Source organism: Phaenicophaeus curvirostris, chromosome 5, assembly GCF_032191515.1.
Source record: "Phaenicophaeus curvirostris isolate KB17595 chromosome 5, BPBGC_Pcur_1.0, whole genome shotgun sequence".
NCBI classification, from domain to species: Eukaryota; Metazoa; Chordata; class Aves; order Cuculiformes; family Cuculidae; genus Phaenicophaeus; species Phaenicophaeus curvirostris.
Genome location: NC_091396.1, coordinates 14,127,895 through 14,146,639, shown reverse-complemented (window position 1 = coordinate 14,146,639; position 18,745 = coordinate 14,127,895). Strand labels below are relative to the sequence as shown.

The 18,745-nt window shown below is 35.8% G+C and overlaps 1 protein-coding gene and 1 long non-coding RNA gene across 3 annotated transcripts in view; one reads left to right on the top strand and one right to left on the bottom strand.

The window, feature by feature from the left end:
* Nucleotides 1–10,883: 10,883 nt before the first annotated feature.
* Nucleotides 10,884–18,745, bottom strand: part of PDE3B (phosphodiesterase 3B) — a 91,547-nt gene continuing 83,685 nt past the window's right edge. For both annotated transcript variants that reach the window (XM_069857648.1, XM_069857647.1), the window contains 5 exons: nucleotides 16,424–16,623; nucleotides 14,527–14,730; nucleotides 13,975–14,136; nucleotides 12,310–12,556; nucleotides 10,884–11,970 (listed from right to left, as the gene is read on the bottom strand). In XM_069857648.1, coding sequence (XP_069713749.1) covers nucleotides 11,744–11,970; nucleotides 12,310–12,556; nucleotides 13,975–14,136; nucleotides 14,527–14,730; nucleotides 16,424–16,623 — 1,040 coding nt within the window. In that variant the 3' untranslated portion in view covers nucleotides 10,884–11,743. The remainder of the gene's footprint in view (nucleotides 11,971–12,309; nucleotides 12,557–13,974; nucleotides 14,137–14,526; nucleotides 14,731–16,423; nucleotides 16,624–18,745) is intronic.
* LOC138721046 (uncharacterized) lies at nucleotides 14,257–17,308 on the top strand. The gene is made up of 2 exons (XR_011337501.1): nucleotides 14,257–14,322; nucleotides 17,091–17,308. It is a non-coding gene; the product is annotated as an uncharacterized lncRNA (long non-coding RNA).

The following is an 18,745-nucleotide window of genomic DNA, read 5'->3' as shown; positions in this document are numbered from 1 at the left end:
GGAAGATGTGATCTACTTTGTCCATGATTTGAGTATCGCTGCAGGAAACTGAACTGACCCTGCAAGGAAAATTGCCTTTTCATTGTCCAGAACCAATAGTTCTTTCTGCTATGGGGATATGCCACTGTGAAGTGCCCAGGAGCTCTAGACTTCTTTAAAGAGAGCAAAGCAGATAACGCTGTCTATAGACCTAGAATAATTTAGCTTGTGTGGGACCATGATCTGGCATTGGCTGAGGGACCTTGCTTAAGTAGACTTGGAGAACCATGGCAATGCCATCTTTCGCCTGTGGGTGGCTGGACAACAGCTGGTAAATGTTCAGGTGTTTTGTTGAGGATAGCTGTCACAGGGACAGAAATCTCTCTGCCTGTGTAGTTTCCGTGTATGTTGAGAGAACAGACATGTCATTCAAAATATTATGTTACTGTCTGGTCCAAACCTCCAAAGTTACTCAGCACGCCAAAGCGAAGCTAGGTGACATTGCATGAAGATGTGTAAGGTGAGCTCAGTTCTTTGCAGATCATGTTCAATAAGGATTACTGAAGCAAACAGTCTAGGTAGGGTATCAGATCAGCTCCTAGTGGTGTCTAAAGTGAGATATTTGGGTTGGCTTTACAGATGTGCAGGCTCTTGCAGAATTGCACAGATTACACTGCAAAGGAAGAGAAGCCCAATTGGTACCTGCTGTGTAACGGCTATCAAACTAATGCAGTTTCTCTGCCTGTTAATCCAACATACTCTTAACAACCATTCTGTGTGCTTTTGGACTCATTGCCCTTTCTTCTTCCTACTTACAACTATATTTGCTGAATCTAAAACTACTGAACAGATAGGCACATCTCCCTTTCCCCTACACGCCAGGTTTTCTTGCAAAGGAAGTTTCAGCGTACTCCAAGCAGGAGAATAATTCTGCCTCCAAAATGTAAGTGGTGTTGATAAATAGTGTCACAGTACCGCACAGGATGATCTGATGTGCATTGACTTTACGCTGCAGGAATTTAGCATAGTCTCTATTCCATGATATTCAGCAGCTTTTTCCAAGCATTCTTTGCCCATCACTAGATCCAGCCAGAGCCTGAGATAAAGCCATGGATCTTTCTGCATTTGTTCTGGTGATCCCTCCTTAAGCATCATTGTTGTGCAGGTAAGTTTCAAGAACAAGGTCATACTACTTCCTAGTAATGTGGCAGAAGTTATAAAATTGTAATCCTGAAAAGAATCCAGTTGATTTATGTTCATTTCATACACTCACGGTACAATCTGTTCATTTCACAGAGTACGTTTTTGACCCCTGTGGGCCAGATCCAATATCAATAGAAGGAAGGTCTTTCCTTCTGGACTCTGGCCTTTTTGGACGTGTCCAAATATAAATTCAGATGTCTATGAGCCAATGACACAGAAAACAGGCATGGGACAAGGGAAATCTATAATGAAAAGCTGCAATTCTAAAAAAGAGCTAGGGATTCATAGTGAGTTGTTAGTTAAAGTGAACTTTAACTGTGCAGCCAAAAGATCTTGTGTTGATAGAATATTCAGTGAGGATACAGAAGCTATATATGTATTTGGTGGTGGCACAAGCATTCCTTGAATATTGTGTCCTGTTGTCTATAACTGAAGGGGCATTCCAAGAAATTGGTAGTGTTCCTATAAATCTGTAAAAATTACTAATACATTTATGCTATATATTCTGGATTGCTGCAAGGTACTTTACTGATTTATGACCTGACCAAATAACGTCATCATATCAGGGCAGTACCATGTCCAAGCTAAGATGCTTCCATTTCAGAATGATTTATTATTTCAGACCTGGTGGCACACTGGCACTGTTAGAAAGTTTTTGGGTAAGTTGGAGGCTCAATCACGTCTCCAGAACAGACACCACAGAAACGTAGAACATACTGGCTAGTGATGCACTGAGGACCATCCTTTTGCTTGGTTTACCGAATGCACGTTCAAGTCACTTGATTACAGTCTACAGCTATCTAAACAAAGAACAAAAAGTTGATAAGAGCTCTCTTCAGAAAGTAGACAAGAATATAAATAGAATTCAAAGTGAAATGTCTTCAAACTACGAAGCAGGTGAATACTTTGAACAGCTTTAGATAAGAATCAGGTCTCTAACTAGCAGTAAAGGTAGTTATTCCTGGATGGTTACAGATATTTTAAAACCAGTTATCAGACCTTTCTCCTGTGCTCTGGTTCTAATTTGGACTGTCTTCATCATTAGAAGTAAGCTACTTAAGGCTACTGTAGTCCCTCCTGTCTCAATAATCAGCTTATAAAATTTACTGTTCTCTCTGAGTTCTCAACCTTTGCTAGCTAAAGGAGCCTGAACTCACACAGCTAGCAGGTCTTTCCTTGATTTAGTATGTTATTCTGCTATACAATTAGATTCTGAATCAAATTCTGATTCAGGCTGTCCAAATAGAGAAAGTAAACTATTAATCTGCATTTTTATTAGCTTGAATTGAGCCTAATGGTTTGTACAAGCACTAGTGAGTGGAGGAGGCAGATTATGTTGTTGTTAAGACAGCACATTCACCTGAATAGTAGCAAGTTCAGAGGGAACACAATAAAAGATTGTTGAATCACTTTGAAAAAATAAGCTTATTTTACAACAATGCATTGAACAGGAAAATATAAGTAGTAAAGATAAACAGGGGGGAAAAAAATCATGATGGTGAAGTTACCAGATCAGAATTTATGTTTGGGTGAGATAGATGGAATGAAGAAAACACAAGATAACGCAGCCAAGTACGGTGGACTATTCAGTAAGAGTGTGAAAGGTAAACCTTCATAGATTGGTCTGTGAAGGTACAGACATGCATTTTCATAGCAGGTAGATGTCTGAGGTGGTTTTTTTGGCATTAGGCTGTATAATTCAAACCCTTTGTCTAATCAAGATCAAATTAAACTTCTGTTCTGGAAATATTATGCTTTATTCTGTCCTTTCATACAATACAATTTGAGGATCAGCAGATTCTTCCATTTTTAGATTATCCCTTTAGATATTTTTAAAGGCTGTCAACTGTCTGGATGTCAGTGTGATTAGAATTAGGCAGAACCCCATACTCAGAAAGATCATTTCTTAGGAAGACCGCCAGACTTCAGGAGACATTACATTTGTTACATTCTTCTGCATAAGTAACATTCCAAATAGATTTAATCCATTAAAATAATGGAGCATATCAGGAATGTGCAATCTAATGCAATAGCTTACTATTACTGCAGCAGATGGCTGCTTGCCCAAAATTTTACATGTGGTATATACCAGCCTATAGTAATATACCACAAAACAGAATAAACTATTCATTCCCTTGTTGTTTTCAAATGCTGACTTCCCTTTGTATGCTTATAGTAAAAATCTCAAAAGAAATATTTTTAATTGTTATAAACTGTGACTTACCAGAAGTGTGAAAAAATATTACATATAAAAAAAGATGAGCTTTTTATGTTACAGTTAATTTGTTAGGATGCTTACCACATTAGTCCCACCATTAGCATCTAGATAACAGGCCCCATGGACGCTCTTATAACCTCATTAAAACAAGGGAAAAAAGGACAGAAAGGGACAACTGGGGAGGATTAGGGGCTTGCACATAGAGTTGTACATGGAGAATTGTCCTAGTTGTCCTAGTTATGTCCCCCATAAAGGAAGGTTCATATGTTGTTTAGGTCCTTCATTAAATACAGGTAATCCAGGCAGGGCTTTATACCAATAAGAAATGATAGTCCGGTAATAGAATCATTATGGATGAAACATGTTAACAAAATTGTTATTCTCAGTTAATTAAGTCTTCTTTCTCTACATGCATCCCTGTTTAAGGAGTCCAGATGCCCTTTTGGTTCTCTTCAACTTGTGCAATAAGCTCAGTTAAAATTATAATGCTAGTGAACATACACCAGAGCAGAATTTTGTAAGCCTAATTTTCCCAGGAAAAACATGGGTACTTATGACCCTCTTCTTGTGCCTGTACAGGTTAGGAAGTTGATTTAATTGCTTTTTTGGAAGCTGCTTGTTAAAACCCCTTCAAGGCATCTTCAGATCTTGTTCCACTGTATTTTACGTTGTGTAAAAACGTACTATATGTCTCTCAAAGAATATACAGTCTAAACTCTCATAGCGTAGAGGCAAAAGCAATATACCTTAATATTGCATTTACTTCGTTAGATATTGTAGATATAGTCTATAGAATATTCAAGTTCTTCATGTCATAATAGATATCATGATTATATATTTGAAAAGAGACTGTAAGAATAATTCATGGTTGAGTGCAATAAAACTCAGTGCTAAGGGCTAAAATTTATCTGAAAGTCCCCACTAGTTTAATCTGAATCTTCTTTGCAAGTATACAAATTACATCATCTTCAAAAGCACCCAAGATCTCCCAGTGTCCTAAATATGCACTTTCCCAAGATCTAGAGAGGACTGTATAGCTTAAGAAATGTTTTAAATCTAAGCTTTAGCAAACTACCTTTAGACAATCATATTTTTTTTTAAATATTTTGGCTACTGCATTTCCATAAGCTGACAACCAGAAAGAATCTTAACTCTGCTTGAGCTTCAAACCTTGTTTGTTTTTTAAAAAGGGTTCTAGAACTCTCCTTCAACACATAAACACATTTCTAGTGGGAGATGCATTACCACTTAAATAAGCAGTAAATTAAAGGTTTTAGTATTCGCTGACAGTTGACAAATCCAGTTCCTGTTGTTTGAATGTTATTGACTATTTTCTATCATTGTGTGCATTTTCTTATTTATATTTAAAGTGATCCATACCAGATCTCATCTCTAGTCCTAATTTGTAAAAGATAGGTCCAGAAGGGATCTCAGCAACTTATGAAGATCACTCGTCTGACCCAGAAATATGTTTTTCTTAAAGCTGCTTTTCAGAATTTTTTTATTATTATTTTTAAAGACTTCCATAATACACCAAGGGAATCCACTTCAGTGAACCACTGAATCCACTGAAGCCCTCGCAATCCTTAGGCAATTAGCTATGTTGAGCCCTAGTCTTCCTTCTTCCAACCTAAAGCTGCTACCTCCTGTCCTAAACACTATGAACACTGAAAACATTCTGATTACTTTGCTCTTTGAATAATTTGCTCTCCTTAATAATTATTTAAAACCTTATATCTCACCTAAGTCTCATTTTCTCTAGACTCAAAAAAACTCTCTTGGAGTGATTTAATCTTTCTCCTTCTCTTTAGGCCCTGTCTTCCATATTTCTGGTCAGTCTCACTGGTCCGTACTGGAATTCTGCAATCTGTCTAATGCACAGATATTTTTCTTGGGGCGTGACATCTGAAATTAGAAACAGTACTTTGGTAATACCTTATTTATGATGAATAGAACAAAATTATTACAAACGCATTCTCAAAGATAAATAGGAGGGCTTCTTCATTCACTTCTCTGATTGAAAGAAAGCTTAGTTAATATATGAGTCACATAAATTGGCAATACCGCAGAGATTAATAAATTCTAGCAGGATGAACGCCATGATAAAAGAAAGAGGGGTATACTAGGTCCATTTGAATGACCACAAATAGTAGTAAGTGCTTACATCTAACTGGCACAGGTGACAAAGCCTGCAGTTTACTCCCCGTGCCCTATAAGTAATGTCAAGCTTATGTTTCAATTGTTGGTATAATACTTACATTTTAAGCTAAGCATTCATCTTTGTTTAAACATGCAAGTAAAATGAAAAGACTTTGATCTCATTCAAGGTGCAAAGAGTTCTGCTGATTTGGAGAAATGAGTCATAAGTGACTCATCACCTATTTTTTGGCAAGATATTTAGAACATGGACAAATTACAAGGTGAATAGTAGGAGTCATTTGAAACACTATGCTCTCTCACCATTATTTAGACTCTATTGGTTTAACGTCACACATTTCTGTTTTTCTGAAACCTCACAGATAAACCAAAAGGCAGAAGGTTTCTCCGCTGTTTAAGATTTCTACTCTCTACTTAGATTTCACAGATTTAAACTTCTGCCAGGTAATACAGCTTGCTAACTAGAACCTATCATACTCAGACACCAGTTGCTGTCACCTGTGATCTCTTGAAGCACAGAACTCAAAAGATGACTCACAGTGTACACATCCCCAAAGAAATCTTCCAGTCAAATATTTCTGATTGGTTTGTGCCCTTTTTAAAGGGTGTCACATCGAACCAAAAGATTGTCAATAGCTTAAATAAATTAAGCATCCGCTATTCAGCATCCTGACTCCATCACAACAATAGCATTTCAAGTCAGCCAGTTTCTGGACCGATGTTTCAATCTCAGTACCAAGGGAAAACAGTTGCTTCTTTACTGCAACCACTTGCTCTAGCTTAATACTGTTTGCTATTAAGAAAACAAGCAATTGCTAGTTACTCTGATTTTTTTTAAGTATTACAGGTAACAGAAATCAGACTAACCAGAAGTACTGTTTCAAGTTGTGGTTTGAGCTAACGTCAAATCAGTTTTCTAACTTCAGCCAAGTCTCATCTAAGTGACTTCATTTTCTGAAAGTTAACTGCATGTCTTTCTGAAAGTGTTTCTCTCCAGAAGTGATAACAGGAGGCACGGGTATACGGAAAGGCCATTACTTATGCTTACTCCTATGGAAACCAAATCCATCTTCGATCTGATGGAATGCCATAAGCCAAAGAGGCAAAAAAAGAGTCACACCGGCATGGAGGGGCGGACAGATGACCCCAAACTGACCAACAAGAGTATTCTACCCCATATATGTCGTAATCGGTATAAAACTGAGGTATCTTGAGGGTCACTCCTTCTTCTTTGATTGCTGACATCCAGTGAGGACCTCGTCTGCCTTTCTGCCCCAGATCCCATGGGTTCCTGAATTCCCATTCCTGATGCCAGCTCCCTCCTGCCACTGACGTTTTTCCTGTGTCTGCTCTGCAGCATTTGTGGTGTCATAGTCATCAAGGGGTGAGGGTGCAGTTTCATATATTTGTATATATTTTAATATTTTCTTATTAATAGTATTTTCTACATTAATATTATTATTGTTTAGAAAGGCCTGTAGCAATAGAACTAGGGGTAATGGGTATAAATTGGAGAGGGGCAGATGCAGACTAGACATAAGGAAGAATTTCTTCACCATGAGGGTGGTGGTACTGGCACGGGTTGCCCAGGGAAGCTGTGGCTGCCCCATCCCTGGAGGTGTTCAAGGCCTGGTTGATGGGGCCTTGGGCAGCCTGGTCTGGTGGGACGTGTTACTGCCTGTGGCAGGGGTGTTGGAACTAGGTGGTCTTTAAGGTTCCTTCCAACCCAGACTATTCTAGGATTCTATGGTTATTTCATGAAAGCAGTTTTAGTTTCCAACCTACAAGTCTTTTTCCTCTCATTTCCCTTCCCCCTTTCTGTGGGGGTGGGAAGGGAATTGGGAGCCAAACTGCTCCTTTTTTAGCTGCCAATCAAGCTGGGCCAAGGCTAAATTGTGACACAAGTCTAAGCCAGAAATGTCTTAGAAAAATGAGAGTAAGAAATAGACAAGAAAACCATCGAGGCAGATAGATACATAACGCTTAACTGAGCAATTAGCTGGATTCATGAGGATATGGGAGATGTGCACAATGCCAGGAGGGTCACTGCCAACTAGCTACTCAAGAGTGCTGGAATGTTTAGCCTATAGCAGCTCAAGTCCATAAGCTTTCTTTCCTGTTTTCTCTGAAATATAAGATATTATTCTTTCTCATGTAGCAGCAGACAAGACTGCTAATTGCTTAATGCCCTACTGAATTAATATCAGGCAGGGACCAGTTAGCAGTTGTGTTCTTCTGCCAGCTTCATCTCTGAGAATCTGCAGTGTGATTCTTACAGCAAGTTTAAGGCTTGTTTCAAAACATATTGAAAGGAAAATTCGTCATTGCAAAAAAGTAAAGCAATTAATTACCTCATTTTCCTTAACACAGACATGAAGAAGCAAGTTGTCCAGAAACACAGGTCTGAAGAAGGCTGGAGGAAGAAATGCAAAATAAAACACTGCCTTAATCATACTCATTGTACCTCATTTAATCAACTTGGTATATTTATTTTATCTCATCTAATCTTTATTGGCAACAGAATAAGCCAGTTTCTTTAACTTATGTTATAATAATTGCATCATTAGTAAAAGTACAAATTAATTTTCATTTCTATTTGAATTTCTACCAATCCAAATGGTCTAATCTACAAAATATCCAATCCAAAATATTCTTGCAATCCTGTTCCCATATTCTTTTGAAGACAATGAATGAGCGTGAAACAACAAAGTTCTCTTCTGAATAAGAATGTATCTTTTATGTGTGTATGCCATTCTTACTTACCCTTTCTAATTCTTACCACCTAAGCTAATTCCATTCTTTTACTCCAAAACATGTCTCACAGACAGGGATTCCTTACCTCGTGTACTCATCAGCATGAAACATTTCCAGTTCTACACCAATCACATCATCTCAAAGGTTATTTGAACAAAAGGGAAAATAACTGCCCTGCAAATGTTAGTGCCACACACTGGATTACCTCAAATTCTGCATATGCTTTTAGAGGAGCCAGAAGCCCAGCCTCAACTATGCCTGCGCAGGAGGAAGCACCAGAGCTAGAAGTGAGCTCTTGAATTGTGCTAACTCCTTTGTTGATTCACCTGCCACTGGTTGTGGTTAATATTGAATGCAAGTACAGAGAAGAAATGGTTCTGTGCAGAGAACAAATCAGGTCTTGTGCAAAATTTGTTAATTTGGACTTACCTGAAGTAATGTTAGGCCAGTCCTTTCATTTTGAATCTTAGACTCATTGTCTAACTTCTTCATGGAGGATGAACTCACAGGAAGAGGATCCAAGCGGGTTTTTTTTGACTAGTTAACACCACCATCGCACCCAGAGGTTTCCAGAGGCATGGAGGGAGTTTGGTCCTTGTAGGAACATTTGTAGTCTAGTTCTAGTGTGCACAGGAGCAAGTAATCCAACATGCATTGTAAAAAAGGCAATGAGGAGACAGGAGACTTGATAGGAAAGGGGCTGAAGACTTTACTGAAACGTGAAAATAATACCCACAAAAGGTATATCTACTGTAACCTAATTTGGCCTACTTCTTGAAAAAAAAATGAAAGGTGACAAGTATTACTTTAGAAAGTATTTTTAAGTGTTATTTTGTGTGCTTTTCTGTGCTCCTTAGCATCACTTGATAGCTGTAAATTGAAACGTGATCACAGATTTAAATTGATTGCAATTTCTCAGTGGCTTGATACTGAAATAATTGCTATTCTCCATATGGAGATGCATTATTCTTGACAACAGCTCAATCAACATCCACATGACTCTCCATTAACGTTCTTGAAAGACTGAGACACTTCCAGTTACAGCTACATCCACTTCTGCAAACATGCCCTCAACCAACCCTTGATGACATTTGTACATTCTTCTACCCTTGTTCATATAGTAATGTCACAAATAATGTATAGATAAATAATAGACATTTTAAGGTGAATTTTGAATACATTCATAATTAAACATATCTTTGAAACAAACTATTGTAACTTGGAAATATCTGCTAGGAAATTTATTAGCATTATAGTTTATTTAAAAACTGAGGTTTGTTACTTGTTTCTGAACATGAAATTGCTTCAGTAAGAATTTAATGGAAACCTGAGATAAGAAAGTTGCTGGCAATGTCATCATCAGCTATAAATGCTGCCAATGCTTTGGTAAAAGACTTTTTTGTTACTTTCTTATTCTTTCTTTATATTAGTTTTTTATAATTATTTTTTAAAGAGAAGAAACTAAATGGAAAACTGTTCTATAATATAACTGTAACTTTAGTCAACTTCATTTGTATCTTTTTATCAGTCAAAGCAAAAATGTAACTAAACAGTATTAAAGTATTTTATGTACAAACACATAGGCTAAACACGAAATCCTGAGAACGGTGTACTGAAAGATCATAATTTCTGTTGTCTTCAAATTATCTGTTAGGAAAACCTATGAACAACAAATATAAAACACAAGTGAATGATCAATAAGTGCCAGCTTCGACAGTGCAATATTTTATTAATGACAGAAGTATCTGGTTTTAACACTGCTTGTGTTACAAAAAATGCAGTGATAATAGTAATGGCAGCAAAGAGGGGTTGGCACTGAATATATAAAATAGCAAAAGCACTTCTCAGTGGTCTTCTAAATTAATCAACAAAAAGCTTATTAGTGGAAAATAAAAAAGAATTCCTTTCAGTTATTTAAACTGGCCAATCAAAGAGCAGAATAAAAATGTGTTTGTGTAAAATACTGCAATATAAATTACACAAGATGATCTTAAGAATGTTATCTTTTTTTCAAGTCAACTGATGTAAACACAATATGCTAAGATACATTTAGCAACTTGCATGTGTGCAGTTGTTTTTACTCAACAGCACAGCATATATGTGTTTAGTACTAACAGGTGCACTTTTAAAACTAGCTTTATTTGTGGCTTGCTTGCATACCTGTAGCCTAATTTATGCTCCTTTTTTTCCAATTAGTTTTACAATTGCAATGTTCCTAAAAATGTATTTGTGTGGAATGTCCAGGTTTCTTATTTAAAAACTCAGCAATCTAAAATGTAATGTAGTACCACGGTGTTTATCTCATTATTAGGGTTTACATGGAGTTTTCACATTCTGCTTTCTATATGTATATTTCAGGATATGCATCAAACTTGAAGGTAATATAAGCTATATCTGTGATCGGAGAAAAGATGTGGAGCACATTACAATATGCTAGCCATTTTGAAACAGTAGCTTATGTCTTTTTTTGTTGTTGTTTTGTAAATCTTTAATTGTTCTAAAGTTTTACATACAAAGAATAAATGAAATATGATTTTATTTCCTTAAAATTTAATGCTGGAAATCGGTGCAAGATAAAAATCTATCATGTGGTTGACTTGTTTTTAAACAGGAACCTGAGTAAGGGCAGGAAAGGTAGCATTATGACTAGAAGAATAAAATTCCTTAATAATTTAAGTAGTTGAACAGGTTTTTAATGTTTTACCACAAACCAGCAAGGGAACAGATGATAATGGCCTTGTATTCAATGAATTATCATAAACACCCACTGCAAACCTGAATATTTTCTGCAAAAATAAAACATTATTAGATTGTGCACAATAATAAAAAGCATCAGAAACAGATGCACCTGGATTTTTTTTCTTTTTTAAACCACAAATATCAGAATTCAGCATTTATGTCACAGTCCTAGAACAGCTGCTCCGAGATGACTACGTTAAGCACACTACTGCACTAAGTAGACACCCCACAACAGGCTTGCACTGCAACAGTAACATAGTTTTCGTATAGGCGCAGACTTTTTCTTATTCATGTTCAAAACCAACATGAAATAAGCAACTCAAGACAACACTAGGATTCATCCCACATTTCTTTCTCAGCAAAAGTTCTTGCCGCTTTGGTAATTGTAGTCACTGAATGTTTTTAAAAATTGCAGGTACCTCAAGGAAAGTTCCATATTCAGCAAGGCAGCATTATATCAGGATATTTTATACCAATTAAGGCATAAAGAACTTTGCATCAGGGTATACAATACTCAATCTTGGAATAAAGTTTCATATTCTGCATGGCAAAAGTGCATAGGAGTGGGATTCCACTGGAGTAGAAGGAATCCTCTCACAGTATTAAGGCCTTTCAGTTTTATGTGAACTGTGTCAGGCTAAAGTCAGCACAGTGAAATAGGCTGTCATCACACTGGACACCACTGAGGTTTCCTTAGCATGTCTTGTCTTCTCCTAATTGTCGCTCATCTTCTTCATCAGCTTCCTCAATAACCTGAATTTCATCTGCTTGAGGTAAAGATGAGATCTCAGTCAGCAGTTTAGCTCCTTCAGCTTTATTTTTTTCCTCTTCTTCAATCACTTTCTTCCAGATTTTGTGATTTTCACTAAGATGGTGTATTAGCTGGCAAAATATTCGTCTTCCTTTTTTTCTTTGAGATTCTGTAGAATTATAAGCATATTTGATTGTTAGAGATTCACAGCAATTATATTTTACACATACAAAGCCAACATCATGTTCTTAGAGAGACGTAAATTTCAGCAAAAAACATGGATGCACGTTCAGAATATTTAAATAGTTATGTGGCAAGGGGTAACAAGTCTCTGTTTCAAACTGCAAGTCTCCTGGTATTAACAAAAGTTTTATTAAAAGAGTAAAATTTATGAAGCAGCGTAATTGCAAAATCTGCAATATTCATATTACACAATTTCAACCATCATGGCTGTGTCTGAATCTATTAAGTAACAACTATATGCACCAACTGAAAACCAGAAACTTACTTAAAATGACACCATCTTCCATTTCATCATCACTCTCTAGCTGTGCTCCATCTTCTTCTTCAGTGCTTTCTGCATCCTCTTCCTCTTCATCAACCCACTGCCCTGGAAGCAACCCAGCTGCATTATAGGAATTACAAAGGGGGCCAACTATATGAGTAATGAAAGATTCTTGCAATTTTGCAAGCTGTGGAGAAGAACGATCCATGAAGGGACTTATAGGTAATCCAAGACTTGCTTCTTCATCACCCTGAAAAAGAAATGAAAAAAATTATCAGAATTTCTCGCAAAATTACCTTCATTTTTTATTCTAAGCATTACTTTTAAAGGAGCCAAGTAAACATCACATGGATTGTATCTTTTTGCTAGAGGCAATAACGGTAAAGACTAAACACCTGAAAATGTAATTAGGCCAATTTAAAGTAAAGACACATTATGGCTCAGACTTGCATAGTCCATAATTCTTCCTTCAGCTTTGCTGTGAGATAGCCTTGTGCATGGATGGAGACCTAGTTCTCTTGGAGTTTCTATTCCTCTACCTTTACAGGAAGGTTTCAGAGTAGGCAGAGATCTGACTGCTGAGCTAACGAACAGAGAAAATGCGAAAGTAATCAGCTAGAGTAAGACATTCTGATAAATGGCTTCCCCCAAAAGTCATAGAATGAAATGAACTATAACATCCAGAATAAAGCGGTTTGGTTCTGGGTTTTTTTTCCCATTTTATAAATTGGAGACCTAAAAAATGAATAGTTGCTTATATAGAACTCTGAGTTATAATCATTTATCTCAGCACTTCTGCCAAACTGATTTTTTTACAAAACTTTTTTCCTAAAGGAGCAACTCTAAATACTAAGGCTTTACGGTAAGTGTAAGTACTTTGGATTATTATTGCTATTGCTTAAATCTCCCATGTGATTTTGTTGTTTAATTTTATCTTCCTAGTTTGAAAAAAATATTTTTCAGTCTTTGGTTGTTGTCTTATAGACAGTTAAAACCTCAGCAAGTTGACTACAGAAAAATAACAGAGTACAAACATAGGATGTATTCTGGGGGGCTTCCAGAAGTTGTAAATGTAAGACTAGGCAACAAATTATCAGACTCTTTTTACCATTAATCTTGATAGGATTATTTATCAAAGTCCCACTTTAAAAACTGAATCTACATTTTAATACTGTTAGTTACAGTATTCTTAATATTTAATTTTGAAAGTTTTGACATATATTCTCTCTTTGCATGAAGAGTTAGCTGGATATACATTTCCAGTTTTGTGGATTATATAAATTTTCTTTGACCTGGAAACATTCCAGTGAACTTAGCTTTCCAAAGTGGAAGAAGTTACTTTGGTTTATCACCATTATACTAGGAAAAAACAAACAAACAAAACAAAACAAAACAAAAAAACCCAAAAGAAATAAACTAGAATCTGAAAAAGGGACAACAGTGGCAGGGAGCTTGCTTTCAAGCTTTAAATTGACAGGAAGTAAAAGATGATGTTATCACGCTATCTAGAAAAATAATTTTTCACTATTCAGAAAGAGAAGATGGAAATACTTTAACTGAAGATTTAACACAAGGAATAATGTTTAATTCAGTTATGCATTTGGTAATATAAAGAATTTAGCATCTGCCTGTCACTAAAAATGAGTAAATCACACTTTCCACACCCACCTGTTCATAAAACTCATTAACAATGCCTTCTGTCCATTTCAGATGCAGCTCTCTTACTTTTGCCGGGCCGTTAATATCTGCCAGTTTGATACATATTTGACAGGCCAGAAGGCGATCGTTTTCATTGCTCCATTCTATACCATGACTGTTGATATCATTGACCTGGGTTGAGCACATCCATTTTTAAAAATGAAGTTAAAATTATTCAGCAATGTTATTTTTCTTTCAGAGTTTGCACAACAGACATTTGCATTAATTTTTCTATATAATTTTTTGACTTACAGAGTAAAAAAAAATTATATACTATCTTTCAGAAGATGGAAATGTGAGACATGATCGAGGTCTCCTGTGGGTCACTGTCACCTCCGCTAGGCTTATCTGGTCATCTACAAAACAATCTACAATTGCTTTGTACAAAGGAAATACTCTATTTGCATTTTTTTAATTAACATAACTTTAAATGCAATATATTAATACTAACAACTACTGAGTAGCAGCACTAACATCAATATGTCATGACCAGCTCAGTGCAGAAACTATAACTTAACAAACCTTGGCATTAAATTCTGCAAGGAAATCAAAATGCTTCTTGAGATCTGTGGCAAGGATTGCTTCAATCACTAAGAAACGAAAACGCTTGAATTCTACATGATCAAGATTTGATAAAAAGTTGTATTCTGGTCGTGATAAGAAAAGGTTCCAGGCAGAAGCAGCATGGTGATTTTCTAAGACTGATCTGTCATTGTAGAGAACAGCCTACAAAAACCAGGAAAAACAACAAAAAAAAGAGAATCATAAATGACAGAGTAAGGATTTCAATGTATAACTAAATATTCTCAAACTTAAGGGCTAGTCAGAAATAAACCTTAACTTTTTAAAAAAGAAACCCCAAACATCTCTTGGAAATGATGCTTTGCCTTCTAGTTTTGAGCATTAAACAAAAATGGCAGATGAGGAAAAGAAAACCCCAAACAATTAGCAAAGATTTTTCTTTCCTTAAAAGTCCTTAATGACATTTTAGTAATATCTACATACACACTGTAGGCACACATACACAAACCACTTCCAATGCAGACTTGGCACTCTGGGCAGTATGCGTGAAGCACGCATACTGACATATAAACAAACAAACTTAAGAAAAAAAACCCAAACAAAAAAAAAAACAAAACCCCAAGCAAAACCCACCAAAATAAAAACCAGATCTAAGCGTACACTTTCAATTCCTCTTAGTTCCAGCAGTGTCTAAAATAAAAACTCCAAGGCATTTATGAACTATGGATGAAAAATGTTTTTTAATGTGCTATGTCTAATGCTGATGAATACAGTTTAACTGCAAATGAGTTAATTAAAATGTTAAAACAGTAGTAGATTTTACTCACAACTCCCATGTTTATACAACACATCCTAGAAAATAATTAAGTGAACACAGATTAAATAGGAACTGAAAAATTGGAGATGAATTTCTGCATTTTTTGTGTTTATTCTTCCTTGTATACTGTCTTCAGCAAGAATCCATAGCTGCCTACATGCTAAACTATTTTTTTCCAGTAAGGAATTGTTGAAAATTGACTGGAAACTTCATTTTTTAAGTCTCTCCCTACTGATAAGTTGTATCAGTTTCGCATTTACAATTATTATTGTTATTGATTTATTATTATTTTTTCCTCTAATTTATTAAGGGAAATCAAAATATCCATCATAGACTTTCTTACTCATATAACATTCTACCCCTTAAATAAAAATATTTTGTCATGCAGTTCAGGTATCTTTTCTTCAGTGCTTTTCCTTCCAATTCTTCCCTGTCCCACGTTTATTTTTTCGCTCCTATCAGCTACTTTGTTTAACTCTACTCTTTTTTTACCTCTTTCCTCTTAGCCTTTTAGACCCTGAAGAGCACAGTATCTCCTTTCGTTCTGCTTTCTGTTCTCACAATAAAATTGAATATGGGAGACAAAGGCAAGGATGTCTTGCCGATTTCTTCTTATTTTACTCACCCTCCCTTAAAGGTAATGGCTATTTACCATAAAGGGCTAATATGGAATAGAGATTAGGTGATGCGGTTAATTGGACTACTAGAAGAATCTATGTTTGTCTGGTCACTGCAGACACCACTACGGTTTCAGAGGAATAAAAAATAGATGCTTATACAAGTCCTAGGGCCACCTCTCTAAAAAATAATCTTACTCTAACCTGCATTGACTTATGTTGTTATTGTCAGTTTTGTAAACTGAAAATTATTTTCTACACCTACGCAACCAATAAATTCAAAACACATTGGAATTTATCAAGAAAAAATATACTGCAGAATTTAAATTCAAATTATTTTCCTCATTTCTTAAATTGCAAAAATTATCATAAATATGCTACAGTAAGGATACAGCGGAGAAGAACTTTCATTATTCTGATTTCAGATATGGACAAATAATTTTCTGGTTAAAGAATTTCTTACCTGAGGTGCATTTGTAGCCACTAGAAAAGCATTTGTACGACCAGGATGATCATAATCGTGCATGGCAGCTGCTACATATAAAGCCATCAATTCCAAAGCAGGAATGTTTGATGCTAGACAACCATAACTGTCATCAGCAATAGAACAACTTTTTGAAGAAATATAGCTGGCTTGAACAGAGGCAATATCACTGGCTTCATCTAAGAAAATTAAAAACGCAAAAGTAAAATATTTTAGAACATTATTTCATTCATGTTTTTAATACATTTAAATGACTCAGCCAGATACTATTGCAAAAATAATATTAATATCATTATACTTGTAATTGTGGAGCTGAATAATTGGCAAAGAAAGGGATATACTTGGAAAAAAAATAGTCACACTGTTTTTTATAGATAAGATAACAATTTTGAAGAAAAGTTGAAATGCTGGTAAGTCAGAAATTTGTCATGGCCACACAGGTTGTGAAAAAGGGTAGATACAGCCTTATAAATACATAAAAAGCTTCATCTATTTCATGACGCTACACAAGGAGGGCAAAATCCTACAGAACATTGTGGAGCCTTGTAAGAAGTGTCCCAAAACCGAAAAGCATCATGTTCCTGTTCTAAGACCAATTTTACATATGACTACATATCAATATAAGTCAGGATTATTTTTTTTTCAGACAAGATTTCCCATTACAGTGCTGAGCGATAACTACCATTTGCACAAATAAAGGAGACTTTCAGATGAGGTGTCAACAGTCATAGTCAGCAAAAAAGAAATACTTCTAATTCACCACAGTCAGAGCTCATTCTTGCCACACAATTTTAGAAGAAGAAATGTAGACTTTACACTTTTGGCAACACTTGTGGGGCACATATCCACACTTACTGCCATCATCAGGAGAGGAAAGGCAGGGAGAAAATATTGGACTTGGTCCTTGAGACTGTTTGATGCCTTAGAAGATGTAAAACAGAGAACGTCACCCTCTTTGCAACCACAGTTCGCTCGTGTTGCAGAAGGCTGGTTCAGAGGATCATTTCAGCAAGCACAGAAAGCAGTGTAGTGGAACAACAGACACTGGCCATCTAGTCCATCTCTTGATTGCAACAGCGTTGTCGTTTAGATTAGAAAGCAACCACAACAATATCAGGTTTTAACACTTAAAATGCACTTTGTAGGTATTTGTTCCATGGGAGACAGTGAAGAGAAGGCAAAAAACTAGTAAAAATATGCATCTCTAAGTCCAAACCACAGATTTTGGAAAATCCAAATGGATATCAATGGTTACACGTTGCTGTTAAATACTTTGAGACTTCTTTGCCTTCCCCTTACTGTCATGCTGCTAAAGACCTCCTGCTGTTATGCAGACCTGGAATTTCAGTCCCTTCTTAAAATGACAGCACTAAAAGAGCATTCTACATTTTCTTTCCAACCTCAATAAGGCCAAGAAATAATCAATCAGCACCTCCCTTAGCATTTCTATAATTCGTCTGTTTCTTCAATTTGCAGACCTATAGGGAAAGCTTGGGGACAATGGAAACTACTGCAAAAGAAACTAAATCCATTAAATTAGAAATATTTGCGTGATAAGGAGGTTCACAGTTTTATTCTCCTCTTTCCCCTGGACAAAGTCAGTACTTGAAACCGATAAAATAAAATGCAGTAGTACTTATTTCATCCTCACATAATAAAAAGAGGTTCCTTTACCTTAATAGAATAAGTGAGGATTAAAAATCCTGGTGACATTCATCCTGGAAGACCTCTAAAGCCATAAGGCTTTATTTTTTTTTTTTTTAAAGTATTTTCCTAATTTTCATAATTTTTCTTTCCTTCAGTCAAGTATCCAGTCCTGACTATTTTAACAGAGAAAGAAAATGCAGTAGAGGTCAATCAGTGCATATGGACAAACTTGGTAAAAAATAGTGAGCAGAGGGGCTAATTAGTAAGGAAGAAATAACGTATCCTGTGTGATGTTCTGTACAGATCACAAATTACTTTGTACAATTACAGCCTTCTGAAAGTCATATGACTTGCATCTTGTTCGTTTTTTTTTACTGTAGATATAAACTGTATTTCCTTATTTTATTTTTGTTAAATACATACATTTTAGTATAAAATCACGTATTCAGAATAATGCTATCTTTCTTAAAATATATGTTCTAGTAAAAACTACAAATCTAAATTTATAAGTTAATTCGACGAAGTCACAAACAACACAAAAGCAAGCTTCATAAGAACCAGTGTCATAAAAATGTGAAATCTTTATTTCTTTTTCAGGGATGCTTTTGTGTAGTTATTGTTAGGGTAGTCAATTCAGTGCCCAAATGTTTGCAT